The following is a 14921-nucleotide window of genomic DNA, read 5'->3' on the forward strand; positions in this document are numbered from 1 at the left end:
GAAAAAACGTATTGGACAACTTAGAAATTACAGAATGCTGTTTAAGTTATTGAAGCTTTCAGAACTCTTAGTCGGGATAGATCAGGGTGGGCAAAGCATGGCCCTTCAGATGCTGTTGGGGGTGTACCTTCCAGCATTGTTCATTACAGGCTACTCCTACAAATTGCAATCCCACAACATCTGGAGAGCCCTTTGTTGCTAATAGATGGTAAAGAAAGCAAGGGCGGGGGTGGCCAGTGTTAAGTCATAGAGTTGGCATCTGATTACTCACGTGGGACAGGCTGCAGACAGTCAAATCGCCTTCTACAAAGCTTAACTTAAATTGAACCCATTTTAGTGTCTTGTAGTGGGGAGGGAACATATAATCCTCCAGATGTTCCTAGACCACATCTACTACCATACCTTACTGCTCGCTATGGCTAATATGAGTTATAGTTAAACATCTGCAGAGCCACATGCTCCCCCCATCCCGAAGACAGAGTCCAATTTATATGTGCGCAATCCCTTCCCACTTTTCATCTTAACACTGTAATGAGATACAGACGCTCGTCTAAATCCAATTGCTAGTTCTAGCTGAATCAGTGGGATTACTGGCAAGTGTTGATTTAATATTCAGCATTTGATTCAGTGGACCGACTCCAGTTGGAAAGCCTAAATACCCAAAGGCACATGTGTTATCTGACTTTAAAATATCCTTTGAACCTTTCCCCAAGCCACAAGTACTGTTGGGTTTCAATTCCCATTATCCCCAGTCCACACAGTGGATTATCAGAATGAGAGTTGCTGTTTAATAACATCTGGGGACCCAAATTAGATAAAAACTGAAGTGCACCCACACTATGTAAAAAAACTCCATAAAGCTGGCTCCCTGTATCCACGGGTACTCCATCAGTCGATTCAACAACCGTTTTAAGGCATCCATAAGGTTGATATGGCCCTCAATGAAAATGAGTTTGATATCCCTGCCCTTACAGGCATCAGATCCCATCTGATCCTAGAAGCAAAGCAGTTCTGGTTAGTATTTGGATGAGATATAGGCAATATCAGGTGCTGCAGGCTATGTTTCCGATAGTGGAACTGGCAAGACTGTACCCATTTCTGTGAACTTTGAGGTTCTTACAGGTTGATGCTTCCATTTTCTTCCTGGCTCCATTTCCAGTGAGATTACTTCAATGGGAGAAGTCACTGGAACATGGCTACCAATTTTTCCTTTCAGCACCTACAGCTTTGTTGTTTTAAGACTGGAATCAAACAATTGTGTTTTAAAGTACGCACTTGAATTAAAGAGCTGCAACCAAGGAAGTGATGCCTACTACTGTGAAGTGACAGTGAAAGCACAACCATCCATACCTTAGTGTGGTCATAAAATAACACATGGTACTCACTATGTCCCAGACATCTTCTGCACGACTGCTCCTAACTTGCATTCTTCTCCTTTCTTTTGGCGCTTTTCTTTTCCCTCCACTGATTTCTAGCTTATTACACTATGTAAAAAAAATTGAAACATTTTCTGTTCCTGGTTATTCCTGTTTAATTGTGTGGTACTTACTTTGAAAGTAGTTGTCATACTCCAGAAACTTCATTTTTGTGGCTGCCACAAAGTATGTTGAATTGTTTGAGACTCTATGAGAGATTCATTGAAAAACTATAGCAAAATGTGCTGTTTTAATGATAGAACCAATTAGGCAATGACATTTATAACAGGAACAAAAATTGTGTTATATAGTGTTATGAGATGCCTTATTTCTTCTCCCCATCTCTCCATTCTGTTGTAACTGGGTAGTTCAACAAACTATCATTTCAAAGTCCACATTTTCAGTACCAATGATTTCATAGCATATGTTGTGCAGCTGGGGCAAATGAACCACTTAATTTTTCCTTGGTGGGTCATTTGCATCCAGTGCCATGCCCTCACATATTATCTTCATGCCAAAAAAGGAGGTGAAACTGTCACGAATAAGATGAAACTTCAGACTTGCAATCCCTTTAAGCAGATCTATGTGATCATCTCTTATACCAGTTTGATCTTTTGGGGCCTATGACACCCCCCCCCCCATTTTGCCAGAAAAAACCAAGCTGAGAAGGGATATATGTAAAAAAAGTAAACTTTTCCCTGACATTGTCTAGTCATGCCTAGCTCTGGGAGATGGTGCTCATTTCCATTTCTAAGCCGAAGAGCTGGCATTGTCTGTAGATGCCTCCAAAGTCATGTGGCCGGCATGACTGCATGGAGCGCCGTTACCTGTCCACATTTGCATGTTTTCGAACTGCTATCCTGAAAAGGAAACCATCACAGGGCAATGATACTTTGATAAATTCAGTGGGTTTATATATTAATACCATTCTAAAGAACAAGTAGGAAGTTCCACCAACAGTAGCCATCAAGTCTCCAATGTTTGCCAACTTTGCACAACCCTTGTTTATATAATTTGTTTAAAAAACTCAAAACAGGTGACAAAAAGTTTGAGGTCACTGAAGAAAGAAAAGGCATTCCACACAATTAAAGATGCACCAGTGTCAGAGAACACCTTGACTTACCCCCTTCCTTTTGTGCAAGTTTTTTTTAAGCTATAAAAAGTAGTAGAAAACAGCACTGTGCACTGATTGGGAAAGGAAGAAGAGGTATCTTGTTTTGGGATCTTGATTGTGGTGGGTGACTTTACCACCACCTTTTCTTAAAATTAGACATTTGACCATCTTTGCATGAAGCCAATATCCCACAGATGTGTATTGTTCTAAAAGATACCTCACATCATAGCAACGGTAGCATAAGATTCCTGTGGGTGTAGATTTGCTGGGATAGATCATAGCCTGGATGCAGACTAATCTCTGCCCAGCAGTGACCAATAACGTGGAAATGATCATGCCATTGTCCTCTTCAAAACTATGATAGCTGACACTCAAACATGCAATAGGCTTGCAGTGATGGATGCAAATGTGAAATAGCTTTTTGCTTGGCTAATGGACTAAGCTCTTTAAAATACCCTGCAAAGTGGGAAAAATTCATTATGGCTCAGTGGACTCTCTTTGTGCATTAACTGTCCTGCATCCCAGTAGAAGACCACTGCCGCTTTCTCCTGCTGGTCTGACAGTTCACACACAGGAATGGGATACTCTCACTCCTACAAGATATTGCCACGACATGAGCGTGATTGTAGAAGTCGTCTACCTTGGAGTATGGTCAAGTCATCCCATGTCACTCCCTGTAGATGGAAAAGGCTCAGAGCTGGTTTATAGAAGATAAAAGTTTCCACACGGAAGTCGTTACATGGACAAGCCGAGAAGGGGACACACAAGTTACAAACAAACTACACACAGAATATCTGCAGTTTTTGACAAGACTTCCATGCAGGAAAATTCATCTTGTGATACTTGATGGCTGCTAGTCCCATCTCTGGAGAGCCTTGATCTTGCCATCAATCGCACGAAATAGCAGGAAGTTCCACAGTTATACATAATGCTGCTGATTGGCAAGGAAAGGGGGATTGTGAAAGACAGCATCTTTAAAAAACTTTAAAAGATTAAAGAACATGAAGGAGAAGACAAAAGTGTAAATTACCTTGGAAAGGAAAGAAAAACTGTCGCAGGCCAACTGTCGAACTGAAAAATGAGGCTAGGGTAGGAGAAGGACTTCATTTGAGCTAGGGCTCAGCCCCAGGACCTGTTTTCGTTGCTAAGGCTCAGCCCTGAACAGGTGACAAAAGAACCGTGCTTCTGAGCATATGTGAAGTGCCTCTCTCTAAACACAGAATGACCATCATACGTCTCCCACTCTCAAATGCACCTAAAGCCTAGGTGTTTACAAATGGTGTCTGCAACGACCAAAATAAACAAGGAGCAGATACCCTGCAACCCATAACTTGATTTCACGAAGGAGGGAGGAGTCCACAAGGGGGATGGAAGGGAGAATATGGAGAAATTGAGAAATGGACAGAGCAATGGAAGCAGTGAGGAGTCAAAACATTCAGAGTGACTGGAGGAGCGGGATGAACCTCCCTGTAAGTGATCATATTTGGACATCTGGCAAGAGCAACACTAAGTCTTCCCCCAACAGCCTGCCGGAAAGGAAGGAAGTTGAATGGGTGGGAGCAGAGAGGGCAAGCTGGAACTTCCAACATAACTCATCTCTACGGGAAAGCATCATTTATTATCTTCAAGTGGTGTGAAGTCAAGCTAGAAAAAAAATAATTGCCAAAGTTCACCGTGTTAAAAAAAACAAAGCAAAACAACCCACAACAGCCCTAACGCCTGCTTATTCCCATCTTGTTTGGTTCGAAAAAGGCTCTGCTTGGGGCAAGCTTGTGGTTTGCTTTCTCTAAATAACGCCTCCATGTTTCCTACTGGCCTGCAAGGCCTCCACAAATGCTCTCCTTGGGTACACCAGGAACTGTTCAGGAGGCACCTCAAATATTCCTCTCCTCCAGTGCATGAAGTGTGATATAAGCTATCACCCCACCCCCCAATCCACCATCAGAAAACCCCTCACCCCAATATTTGGTCCTGCTGTTCTCCCTCAGGGATATTTGTTTCCACCACTACCATGTTCCTAGTTGGGGCTGTTTCCCAAACTGCCTTTGTTGGTGGCTTAGCCAGTTTGCGTAGCTGGGCTTACAAGCAGGGGATGTGATGACGGCCTCCATTTCCTTCAGCACGACTCCTCCCCCACCAGGATCTCAAGTGCTAGAGAGGCAAAGGATTAGAGAGAGAGGAAGATCTGAACAGCTCAGAGCAGATGGCATGTCTCCATCCCTCTGTGGGCATCCAAGGTTTCATTCACAGCTGCCTGGATGGGGAGGGTGGGAGGGAGAGGCTGAGGATGGAAGGCACTTGGAGGAGACAGAGGAGTTGCAGGCACAAGGAAAAATGGGGAGCAGGGGGCACAGAGATGACTCCGCTGGGGAGTTCATTTGGCAGCGAGGTCAGACAACTGACACACCTACCCATACATACACACCCTGGCTCAGACTCCCACCCACCCCCAACATACACGCATGCACACACATATGTACAGTTAGCCACACCGGTGCCCCCACTCCCCAACCCTCCCCTCCCCACTCATCTGGGCTCTGTACTGCGACCCAGGACATTGAGGGAACTGAGGCACGACAGGTAAAGATGGGCATCAGCCTAGAGCCCTTGGGCACCTGCCCCTTCCTCCCCCCAAACCATGCCACGGCTTGGAAAATCCACAGGACTGAATTTTAAAAAGGAACTGTACAATGCTGTCCTCCCCACTCACAAGTGCGAGGTGGGGCTAAAGGATTCCACTAAATGCCTTCCATTTCACCTCTACTCCCAATGTGTCGGGGCAAGGGGCCAATGCGAGTTCTGGCAATGCCAAGCTGGGTGGAGTGCTAAGGGTTCTTGGAACAGAACTGGAACCACTCAGTACTAGGCCTGTCTTCCTTCTACAAACTGACAGAAAATCAGAGTAGTGAAACGTCTATTGCCACTATTACAGCCGCTGCAGTTCCTGGAGTTCCACGCTGCTTGATTCACAGTGGTTGGTGTTGGTGGAAAAGGACCTTCTTGTGACACTTTAACATTCCCAGGGCAAAGCAGGCATCTGAAGTGACCATAGGGCGTGCTGGGAAAAGAATGAAGCATAACTTGGCTGCCTTCTGTTGCTTGCTCTGTCCCATTTAGTTTTGTTGTCAGACCTCTTGGGTTTCTGTTCTGCCAAGCACTCGTCTAGATGGAGAGAAGAGGAAACTGCACCAGACTTGCACAGAACAATGCTCTCCATGGTCCTGGTGACCCACCCCACACCATCCCACTGCGCCATGAGGATGGAGCCCATTCTCCAGTGAGCTACTTCACGTTAAAAACCATGAGGGGCCGCTCCTCACGTTTCTGCCAGGGGCTCTTCTTGTCTCCCTGGTCATCAGTCCCTTCAGATGGGTCGTTGCTGTCATCCTCTGGGCTGGTCATGGAGTCACGGCGCAGTTCGCTGTTGCTGTTACTGCTGCGTGAGCTGTTGCCACGGCTGCGCCCACGCCGCGGAATAGTAGCAGCACGGTGGTCTGTGTTCTCATCCAAGAGGGGTGTCAGTGAGTTGTCCTCTGGTGAGCAAATGGCAGTGCGGCTCTCGCTGCTGCTTGGCTCCGTGTCGGCATCGGCAAAGACAAGCTTGGAGTAAGTGGGGCCCATAGAAGGGGCTAAGCGCTCCTCTTTCAAGCGCTTAGGTGGCTTGGCTTCATTGACATCCACGCCTGAGTCCAGGCTGGCATCATTGCTCCGGCTCCTCTCATTACCCTGGAGATCAATATAAGAATGACGGACTTGGGAGGAGCGCCCATCCAATGACACAAACCAGGCCCGTGGGTGCTGCTTCACTCCAAGCTCTAGCAGCTTCTTCTCGGTCAGCGCCTGCAGCTCTCCATTCAACTGGGCCATGGTCGACTCGTTCAACAGCACTGGGATGGTGACTGAGCCACTGACAGACTGGGTGTGGGGGCCCCAACCCTTCCCATCACCATCTTCCACTTGGTGTTGCTGAAGCTGGAACTGTGGATGTTGCAGCTGCTGTTGGAGGAGCTGCTGCTGGCGCTGGTCCTGGGGTCCAAACTGGTGAGGGAGTCCCATCCCAACTGAGTCCATATCGGACTGGTTTTCAGAGCTCCCCGGAGGCTGATCAGATGGTGCCAGACGCATGTAGTGGGCCGGAATGACAAGGGTTGGCATGACATTTCGGTACATGTTATCCTTCATGTGGTCAATAGAACCGCAGAAGATGAGTTGCCCAGGTTGGCTCAGTGAAGTGGGACGGGCAAGGTGGTCTACTGACTGTGACATCATAAATTCAGGGGGCTTGGGATCCCCTTTGTGACCCACATAGTGGTCAAAGGGAGGTGGGAGAGGTGGGGGTGATGGGGGCTCCTGCATGTAACCCTTGCTGTCGTTACGCCCCTGCTTACGTTGTGTTTCGTTGTTCTTGTCCTCAGCACGTTGATGTGAATAGGCGCGCTTGTAATCCTCCAGAAGAGGGGGCTCGAGTGTGCCAGGGACATCCATGGAACGAGCTGCCTTAAGTGAGTAGCCCTCCATCCCTCGAGGATAATCTTCCTTTGGGCCCCCGCGCTGGCTCAGTGTGTCTACTGTGGAAGCCTTGCTAGTATGACGCCCCTTCTGGTTTGATACTTGCTTAAAGAATTCCTCACGAGAGCTCTCAAATTCCCGGGATGAAGAAAAGGCTGATTTTAGAATGGGAGTGTGTACATCTGTGTCACCATTGGATGAAGCCGTTTCCATGTGGCTCGTGCAAATGAGGTTGATCTGGGACATAGATGTAGCCTGGTCTTTCTTAGAGGCATCCAGTGCCCCAGAGAGCTGAAGTTTTCTGTGTTGCTGACGTGGCTTCAGACACAGCCTCCTGAAAGGGGAGAAAGAAAAGTAAAAGCACCCATAAATCACATTTCAGTATCTGTGACAGTAGAAATAGTTCAATCTCTGTGACATGGCATGGATTTTACATGGGAAGTGGCTTGTGGGTTCAACCTCCATCTGAAGAATCTTAGACTGAAAAAGGCCTCACTCTGTCTGAATCTTTGATAAGCTGTTTCCAGTCAGAGAAAAATATACTGAGCTGCATGGCCCGTTTGTCAACAGATAGTGATAAATTTTTAAAACATTATTACCCCAATATAGAGATGTTATATTTTTGGAATCATATATTATACAACAGAAGATATGATAAAGGCAACTGGCATCCCAGGAATCCCATTACAATGAGCTGAATTTAATCAAATTAGATTATCCCAAACTGAGAAACAATCTACATACTGTCGGTGAGATTATCATGGGTTTTGGGGTTAAAATAAAACCACCTCAAAGTCTGGAATTCATCAAAATAATAGCCCAAAAAGGGGGAACACTGTTTTTCTTACTTTAAGCTATCTGTGATGAAACCAACTAGGAAAGTCTCCTTCTCACCCCAATGGATGCATACATTTTTGAATGAGGCAGAGAGTTGATTAAAATCTGAAAACATGTTGCATTCTGGATGCCTTTTGCTGGGAATCAGATCTGGGATGATCACACAAGGAAAGGACTCTTTAATGAAGCACATCCAATCCAGTGTGAGTAGAATAAAATCTGGCAGAGTTCTTTTCTTATACATTTGAATCCCTCACTCTTAAAGTGACTGAACACAGATAGGAGGGAGAGGCTGAGATACACAGCAAGGAAACTCTGCTAAACCTTTGCTGCTGCTCATGCAAAAAAAAAAAAAACCAAACAAAAACCAAACAAAATGAATCAGTGGATGCAGTCAGTGTGAATGGCCTGTTTTGCCATTGCTTCATTTATTCTTTAAATATTGGTCCTTACTCGTTTTCCTGGCTCACAGTGCTCTCTACTTCCAAATTCTCAACTTCCAAGCCTTCTCACGATTTCCATTCTCCATAACCTGGTGCCTACACATGTGTTATATGACAATTCTCACTATCTTCAGAGAACAGGGGAAATGGGTATTGTAGTCCTCCATATCTGAAGGATGTTCAGCTAGGGGAGACTGATCCAGGATTTGTGGGTGTGCCGCTACCAAAACACAGACTATTGCGCATCACAACAGACCAATAGTCTCAGGGATTAACTGGCTGCGCAATCTGGGGTTCCAGACTGATCAGGTTGTGGACAGTCAGGAATCATGCTGGAAATTAGATGCCAGAGTATGTTACAGAGTTATTGATTTCTCACATCCCCCATCAATCATCGCAGCTCTTTCTGGATCTTTAAATTTCTCAAGTAAAAGAATGAGAACATTATTTGTCAAATAATGGTTTGCCCCTTAAATTCATTCCAGCATAAGCTCCTGCGACGTCTATCAGGGTAGATAGTGATGGATGTATCCCCTTCCCAGAACATGAATGAGTTAAGTATGAAACTTTCTAGTGGTCAAAACACCGCACTTGGTTTCTAAAATGAAATGTGGTGAACTTTAGTGTGCCCGGAATCCCAAACCTCTGACAAAGATAGACTTCCCCTCCACACTGCACGTATGGCTGGTTTCCTCAAAATTGCTGGACAGGCCCTTGCACATGTTTAGCTGTCCAGAGAATGAAGGAGATGAGAGGGGAATGGAACTGAGCCATGACTAATCGCCCACAAAGGCTGCCTGACATTTTGCTACAACTGAAGTAAAAGTGCTTTGCAACAGCTGTCAAATTCCAGGGACTATTCCTGAAATCTTCTGCTCAGCTGCTTTTCCCTCAAGCTCAGACTGGCTACAACTGATTGAAAAGTAAAACACTCCAGCAAACAAACTGTGATTGCGCCAGTTCCCACAAATAATACTAGAATGAGAGATTCTGTTCCTCCGGTTTTAAAAACATGCAACAAAGGCTCACACAGTGTTTGTGGCAGGAGGTGGGACTTGAACTCAAGTCTCCTAGACCAACTTGTTAATTACAACCCAACAAAAAAAAAACACTTGCTTTTCTTGGTGTCTTGGTTTTTCGGTCTGTTCCTGGGGTTATTCAGAAAACTGCATTGGACAGACCGCATCAGGTTTAGTTTCTGAGATATAGTTATCATTAATCTTTACAGGCAAGCAGGTGGCAGTATATGGTATATAATGGGGGAAAACGGGTGTCTTATTTGGAATCAGCAGGTCAAATGTAACCAGAAATAGGTCTAACATTTGAGGCACCAAAATGTGTGTTGGCCGGAGTTCTGCCAGTAACACACTCATATAAACTGTCTAAATTCCAAGTGACATAACATTAAAACAAATATAATGTACAGCTTTTCTAATGTAATGAAAGATTTTAATGCAAGGGTGAAGAAAATGCAGTCCACAGGTCACCTGCAACTCCAAGATTGTTTTTGCAACCCCCAATGACTACTTTGTTTTTTGTTTTTTTAGAGTCGGGGGTAAAGCAGGAAGTCTAGCTGGACCTCAGATTGTTGTCCATTCCTGCTTTAGAGCTAGGAATGGAGTTGGAGATGGCAGAGAAATAGTGGAGAAGAGTCAGCAATGACACTTACCTGCAATAGTAGATAAGCAAGCAAAGCAGAATGAGGACCAGCAATGCCAGGGCACCCAGGATAGTAAGCAGGAAGATGGTGTGGTAGGTGGCAATGTCTTTAATACCCATTGTTGCACTTCCAAGCCCTGTAAAGAAGATAACTTTTAAGATAGAATAGTGTTGCATGCCACTTCCTCTCCCATTCCCCATAACCCAGAAGCCCGAGATATTTATCTATTATGGTTGTTTATATAATACTTTTTACTCTCAGTACAAGTAATGATAAAATACCAAGAATATACATACAGGTTGAGTATTTCCTAACCAAAATGCTTAAGATCAGAACCATTTGGGATTTCAGATTTTTTTTTTTGGATTTTTGAATACTTATATTGCATATATGTACAATGATAAGATATCTTGGAGATGGAATCCAAGTCTAAGCATGAACATAGCTTTTGTTTCATATAGTCCTTATAAGGTAAAAGGTAAAGGTTTCCCCTGACATTAAGTCTAGTCATGTTCGACTCTGGGGTTTGGTGCTCATCTCCATTTCTAAGCCAAAGAGCCGGCGTTATCTCTAAGCACCTCCAAGGTCATGTGGCCGGCATGACTGCATGGAGTGCCGTTACCTTCCCGCAGAAGTGGTACCTATTGATCTAGTCACATTTGCATGTTTTCAAACTGCTAGGTTGGCATAAGCTGGGACTAACTCACTCCGCTCCCTGGATTTAACCCGCTATGCTACCAGGGGCTCCAACTTATAGATATACATAGAGGTCATTTTATAGGCTATTTTAATAATTTTGTGCATGAAACAGAGTGCGTGAAACATCTCTCAGCCACCCATATGGACAGTTTTTGATTTGGGAATGTTTATGATATTGGAAATGTAGATAAGGGATGTTCAATCTATATAACTTTTAAAAACCCTGGAAAACCATAGAAAATAAGACAATAAAACTTATGCATCATAAAACGGAAAAAGAAAAGAAAAGCCCTAAAATATTTGAAGAGATTATAAATGGCCAAGTGCTTACTAGATCAGGAGTTTCGCATACAACCTCTGTCTGCCTGAGAATTTTTTACGTGACCATAGTATATATGAATATAAAATAAGTATAATAATCAAACATTTAGTGATACTAAATCGGTATTTGCAAGGCTTGCAAAAGAAGGCCTGCTAATTTTAGCTTCTTATGGAGTGCAGCAGAAGCGTTTTCTACAGAATCCGCTGTAAACATTGCATATTGTTGCTAATAGATTTGTATTAATGGGTGACATTCAGAAACTTTTTACTGTTGTCAATTTTTGTGACACCAACATCTAAGGGGATCCCATTTGGGGTCAGGATCCACAGTTTAAGTATCAATGTGCTATACAAATCTCTTTGGGAGAGCAATTTATAATTGTAGGCGCTATCCCAAAGGCGTTTCTTCCCTCTAGTAGCTACCAACCTTACCCCATATAAAGTCGTACACATGGGGTTTCTATTCAAAATATATATATGAAAGTATACATAGGCTCAGGCAATCTTTCAAAACATTTACCCTGAATGGAGTCCACAAAAACACCAAATCACCAGTTAGAGCAGTGGTTCTCAGCCTGTGGGTCCCCAGATGTTTTGGCCTTCGACTCTCAAAAATCCGAACAGCTGGTAAACTGGCTGGGATTTCTGGGAGTTGTAGTCCAAAATACCTGGGGACTCACAGGTTGAGAACCACTGAGTTAGAGGCTATTTTTTAAAAAAATGCCCATCCAAGATTTTAAAATTTCAGTTGAGAAGTTGTTCTTGGAAAGCAAAAAATTAATTTTTTGTAGTATCTGTGAGGAAATAATGTAATATTTATGAATGTGTTAATCTTTCTGCACATTTTTCATTTTATTAATACTGTAAATCAAATGATGAAATGATTTTAAAAGTTCAAAACAGTACAAAACTAATTCAATATTTTATAAGAAAATTTAAGCACATAAAATTTTATTCTTCATATTCTTTCTGCCTTTTCCTGGCGCCTCGTAATCCTAGGTTTACTTAATTTTGAGACACAATTTTTTTTTCCAAAAGTATTGCCTAGGGCAGATCAGATTTGGAAAAACTGGCTGTAATTATTCAATAGTTATGGAAAAAGCACTCCACACACACTCAGACATACTTATTTCTCAGGAAATATTGATCCCTCAAATAACACACTCCAAACATTTTCCACAGTTAAACAGAAAATATACATTCATAGATCTGTGACAGGTTTCTTGACAGTTTCCCAGCAAAGCCCACTAGAGGCTTTACGATAATGATCTTACCATTTGTTGGAGACAGCATGGCAGCTGCCCAATAACCCAGCTGCGGAGAGACAAATGTCCAGTAAAGCTGGTTCCCGTCCTTGCGGATGAGGCCAGTCCCGTTCCGGATCCACAGACCTGAAAGAAGAGAGATTTACTCAATCAACCTGCTACCCAAAGGAAGAGCAGACATTTACTAACCCTAACATAAAAATACTTTCACAACCTTGATATGTTGCAGACAGTAGTGACGGAGTAAGCTACTCTGGAGCATGGCCCAACCTAACATTGTTGCACAGGAGAGCACAAAGGCAAAATGACTGTGTCCAATGTGGTCCTCAGAGTACCCCCGACTCTACAAAATCCATCCTATTCCAATTAAGCACTCTGTACCTTTTTCCTCAGTTGGAAAAAGAATTTATTAATATTCTTAACCCGAGTGCGAACAGGAGAAGAGGTTCTGACACAGCCTTTCACTTATATTGCCCAAATTAAGAGCGAGCAACTCAAGCATTATGCATGTCACTGTCGAAATAACCTTTCAGCTATGACTGATAGATTGTCTTAAACTGCAAATACCAATATGAGAGACACAAATCCAGCAGCCATCTCATAACACTTCCATTATCACGAGCTTCCTCCTGGGAGCATTGTCCCTCCATACCAGGCTTCCATCTGCAGACATGGCAATGTTCTTGCCTGACTCAGAAGTCCCACTAATGGGTTTTAAATATAAGCACTTAGAGGGTTTTATGGCCCTAAAGAGTGCCTAGATTCAAAAGTCACAGAAGAGATGTTTTAGTTCTGAAAATGGTTATTGTACCTCCTGCCGTAACATTACCCAAATAAAGCAACATTTCTCCTTGCCTTGTATGCCACTGATTATAGACTATAATTTTGATTCAGCAGTTATAATAGTGTAAAGATTTACAAGGACCCCCACACACTGACCGCTCTTGAGGTCAAAGCGCCAGGCTGGCACACTGGTAGTGGTTGCAGCAGCTGTGTCTGGAGGTAGTGGGATAGAGAGATGGACGGAGTCTGAGAGCTGGATCTCGGTCCCATTGCCAGTGAAAAGGTGAACACTGACTGCAACGATGGGCACCAGCTCCAACCAGGTGTTATTGCCTGTGAAAAGGTTAAAAAAAATAGAATATAGAATTCTATTAGAATGCCAACATGATAATGTTCACATATGAATGTTCTAATAATATTAAAAGGATCCGTTTGGTTTGCCCAAGTCTTTTACCAGAGGGTGACCCATGCCCAACTCACATATCTCACCCTCACAGTTCCTGATGCCAGTGCCTTACCATTGCCATTACTTTCAGCCCCGATGAAGGATGGGAATCCCCTCATGTCTGGCCCACTGCTGGCGGCGGTCAGAGAGGCTGACAGCTGACTATACGTGGAGCTGCGAGGCAGGCGGGCAGATTTGCGCTGGAACTGTGCCCATGGTTGGCTCTTAGCTCCTGCAATAGTCAAGAATGCCACATTTTAACTCAATTTGGAAGCACTCAAAAGGATGCAGCTCAGCCTGATCCCATCAGCACTGTGAAGTCTTAGATTCTGCTTTCAATACTAGGCCTTAGCTCTTGGATATATGTTGTTATCATAAGTGAAAGTATCTCTGAAGATATACAATCTGTTTTCCCTTTATCACTCCTTAACCTTGGATTAATGCATTCAAGAGATAGGCTCTACAAAATTTAATAACTGTCAAGTGAGGTTCAGTTTTGTCTTCAAAGCAGAAGAATGTCAAAATGCTTGAAAAAAAGGTGTGGAAATTGGTACTTCATATAGAAATTTTCTCAGAATTTGTATTTTTAAGTATTTGTATTCTATATAAACAACCTTGGGCTCACAAGGACATCTTACTGTTAAAGAAAGCTTCAGAAGCATTGTTCAAGCTCAGTGCAATTCAAGCTTTCTGATGTGGGAGAATAGCAATTTCCCTCCTCTGCGTGCCAGGGACTGGTACATTTGTGCTCACTGGCTACAGTTTCTTTTTATTTTTCCCATTCATAAAGGTGAGTGCTAGATACACTCTGATATCCTAAGAAGATGTCTACCATATGTCTTTTCTGCAGCTGGATCTTAGCACTTACCTGGAGAACCAAGAAGGATCTGCACCAGGTCATCATAGAGGATAAGTGTTGCGGGACGTTCTGGGAGCAGATAGAGGCTGACAGAAGCGTAGACTGCAAAGGGTATTTGAGAGCGAAAAGTTAAAAAAAAAAAAGGGGGGGGGGGGAGAGAATAAAATTATTTTAAGATCTTTGGAAGTGTTGTGTTAAATTCATGAGACAGATTGCCTTTAGAGAAACTGCTCCTTGAGGCTTTGGGAGTTTTGTTGGAGAAGCAACTGTTGAAAAGGAAACTTGGAAAAATTGTAATGTGCACATTACTCTGGATGTAGGTTTTGAACTTTTAGTCTTCCAGGTGTTTGGGATTTCAACTCCCAGACAATCCAACCAGGTTGGTCAACTGTCAGGATTTTTGGGAGCTGGAGTCCAGGATCCCTTGAAGACCAAAGGTTGGGAACTACTGCTCTAGATCATGATCCTAAACTTAGACATAATATAACACCAATACTAGTTTAGAACCCAAACACTGGTTGGAGCTATCAAATGTGCAACAAGTAGCTTTCACAAATTCAAACACCATGCA

At 43.5% G+C, this 14921-nt stretch overlaps 1 protein-coding gene across 1 annotated transcript in view; it reads right to left on the minus strand.

Moving 5' to 3' along the window:
* Positions 1 to 1646: 1646 nt before the first annotated feature.
* The window catches only part of fam171a2 (family with sequence similarity 171 member A2), a 45796-nt gene continuing 32521 nt past the window's right edge, over positions 1647 to 14921 (minus strand). Inside the window, exons 3-8 of the mRNA XM_008113218.3 lie at positions 14360 to 14452; positions 13565 to 13723; positions 13203 to 13379; positions 12273 to 12389; positions 9988 to 10114; positions 1647 to 7372 (exon numbers count right to left, since the gene is read on the minus strand). Coding sequence (XP_008111425.1) covers positions 5812 to 7372; positions 9988 to 10114; positions 12273 to 12389; positions 13203 to 13379; positions 13565 to 13723; positions 14360 to 14452 — 2234 coding nt within the window. The 3' untranslated portion in view covers positions 1647 to 5811. The remainder of the gene's footprint in view (positions 7373 to 9987; positions 10115 to 12272; positions 12390 to 13202; positions 13380 to 13564; positions 13724 to 14359; positions 14453 to 14921) is intronic.

This window comes from Anolis carolinensis, chromosome 6, assembly GCF_035594765.1.
Source record: "Anolis carolinensis isolate JA03-04 chromosome 6, rAnoCar3.1.pri, whole genome shotgun sequence".
Lineage (NCBI taxonomy): Eukaryota > Metazoa > Chordata > Lepidosauria > Squamata > Dactyloidae > Anolis > Anolis carolinensis.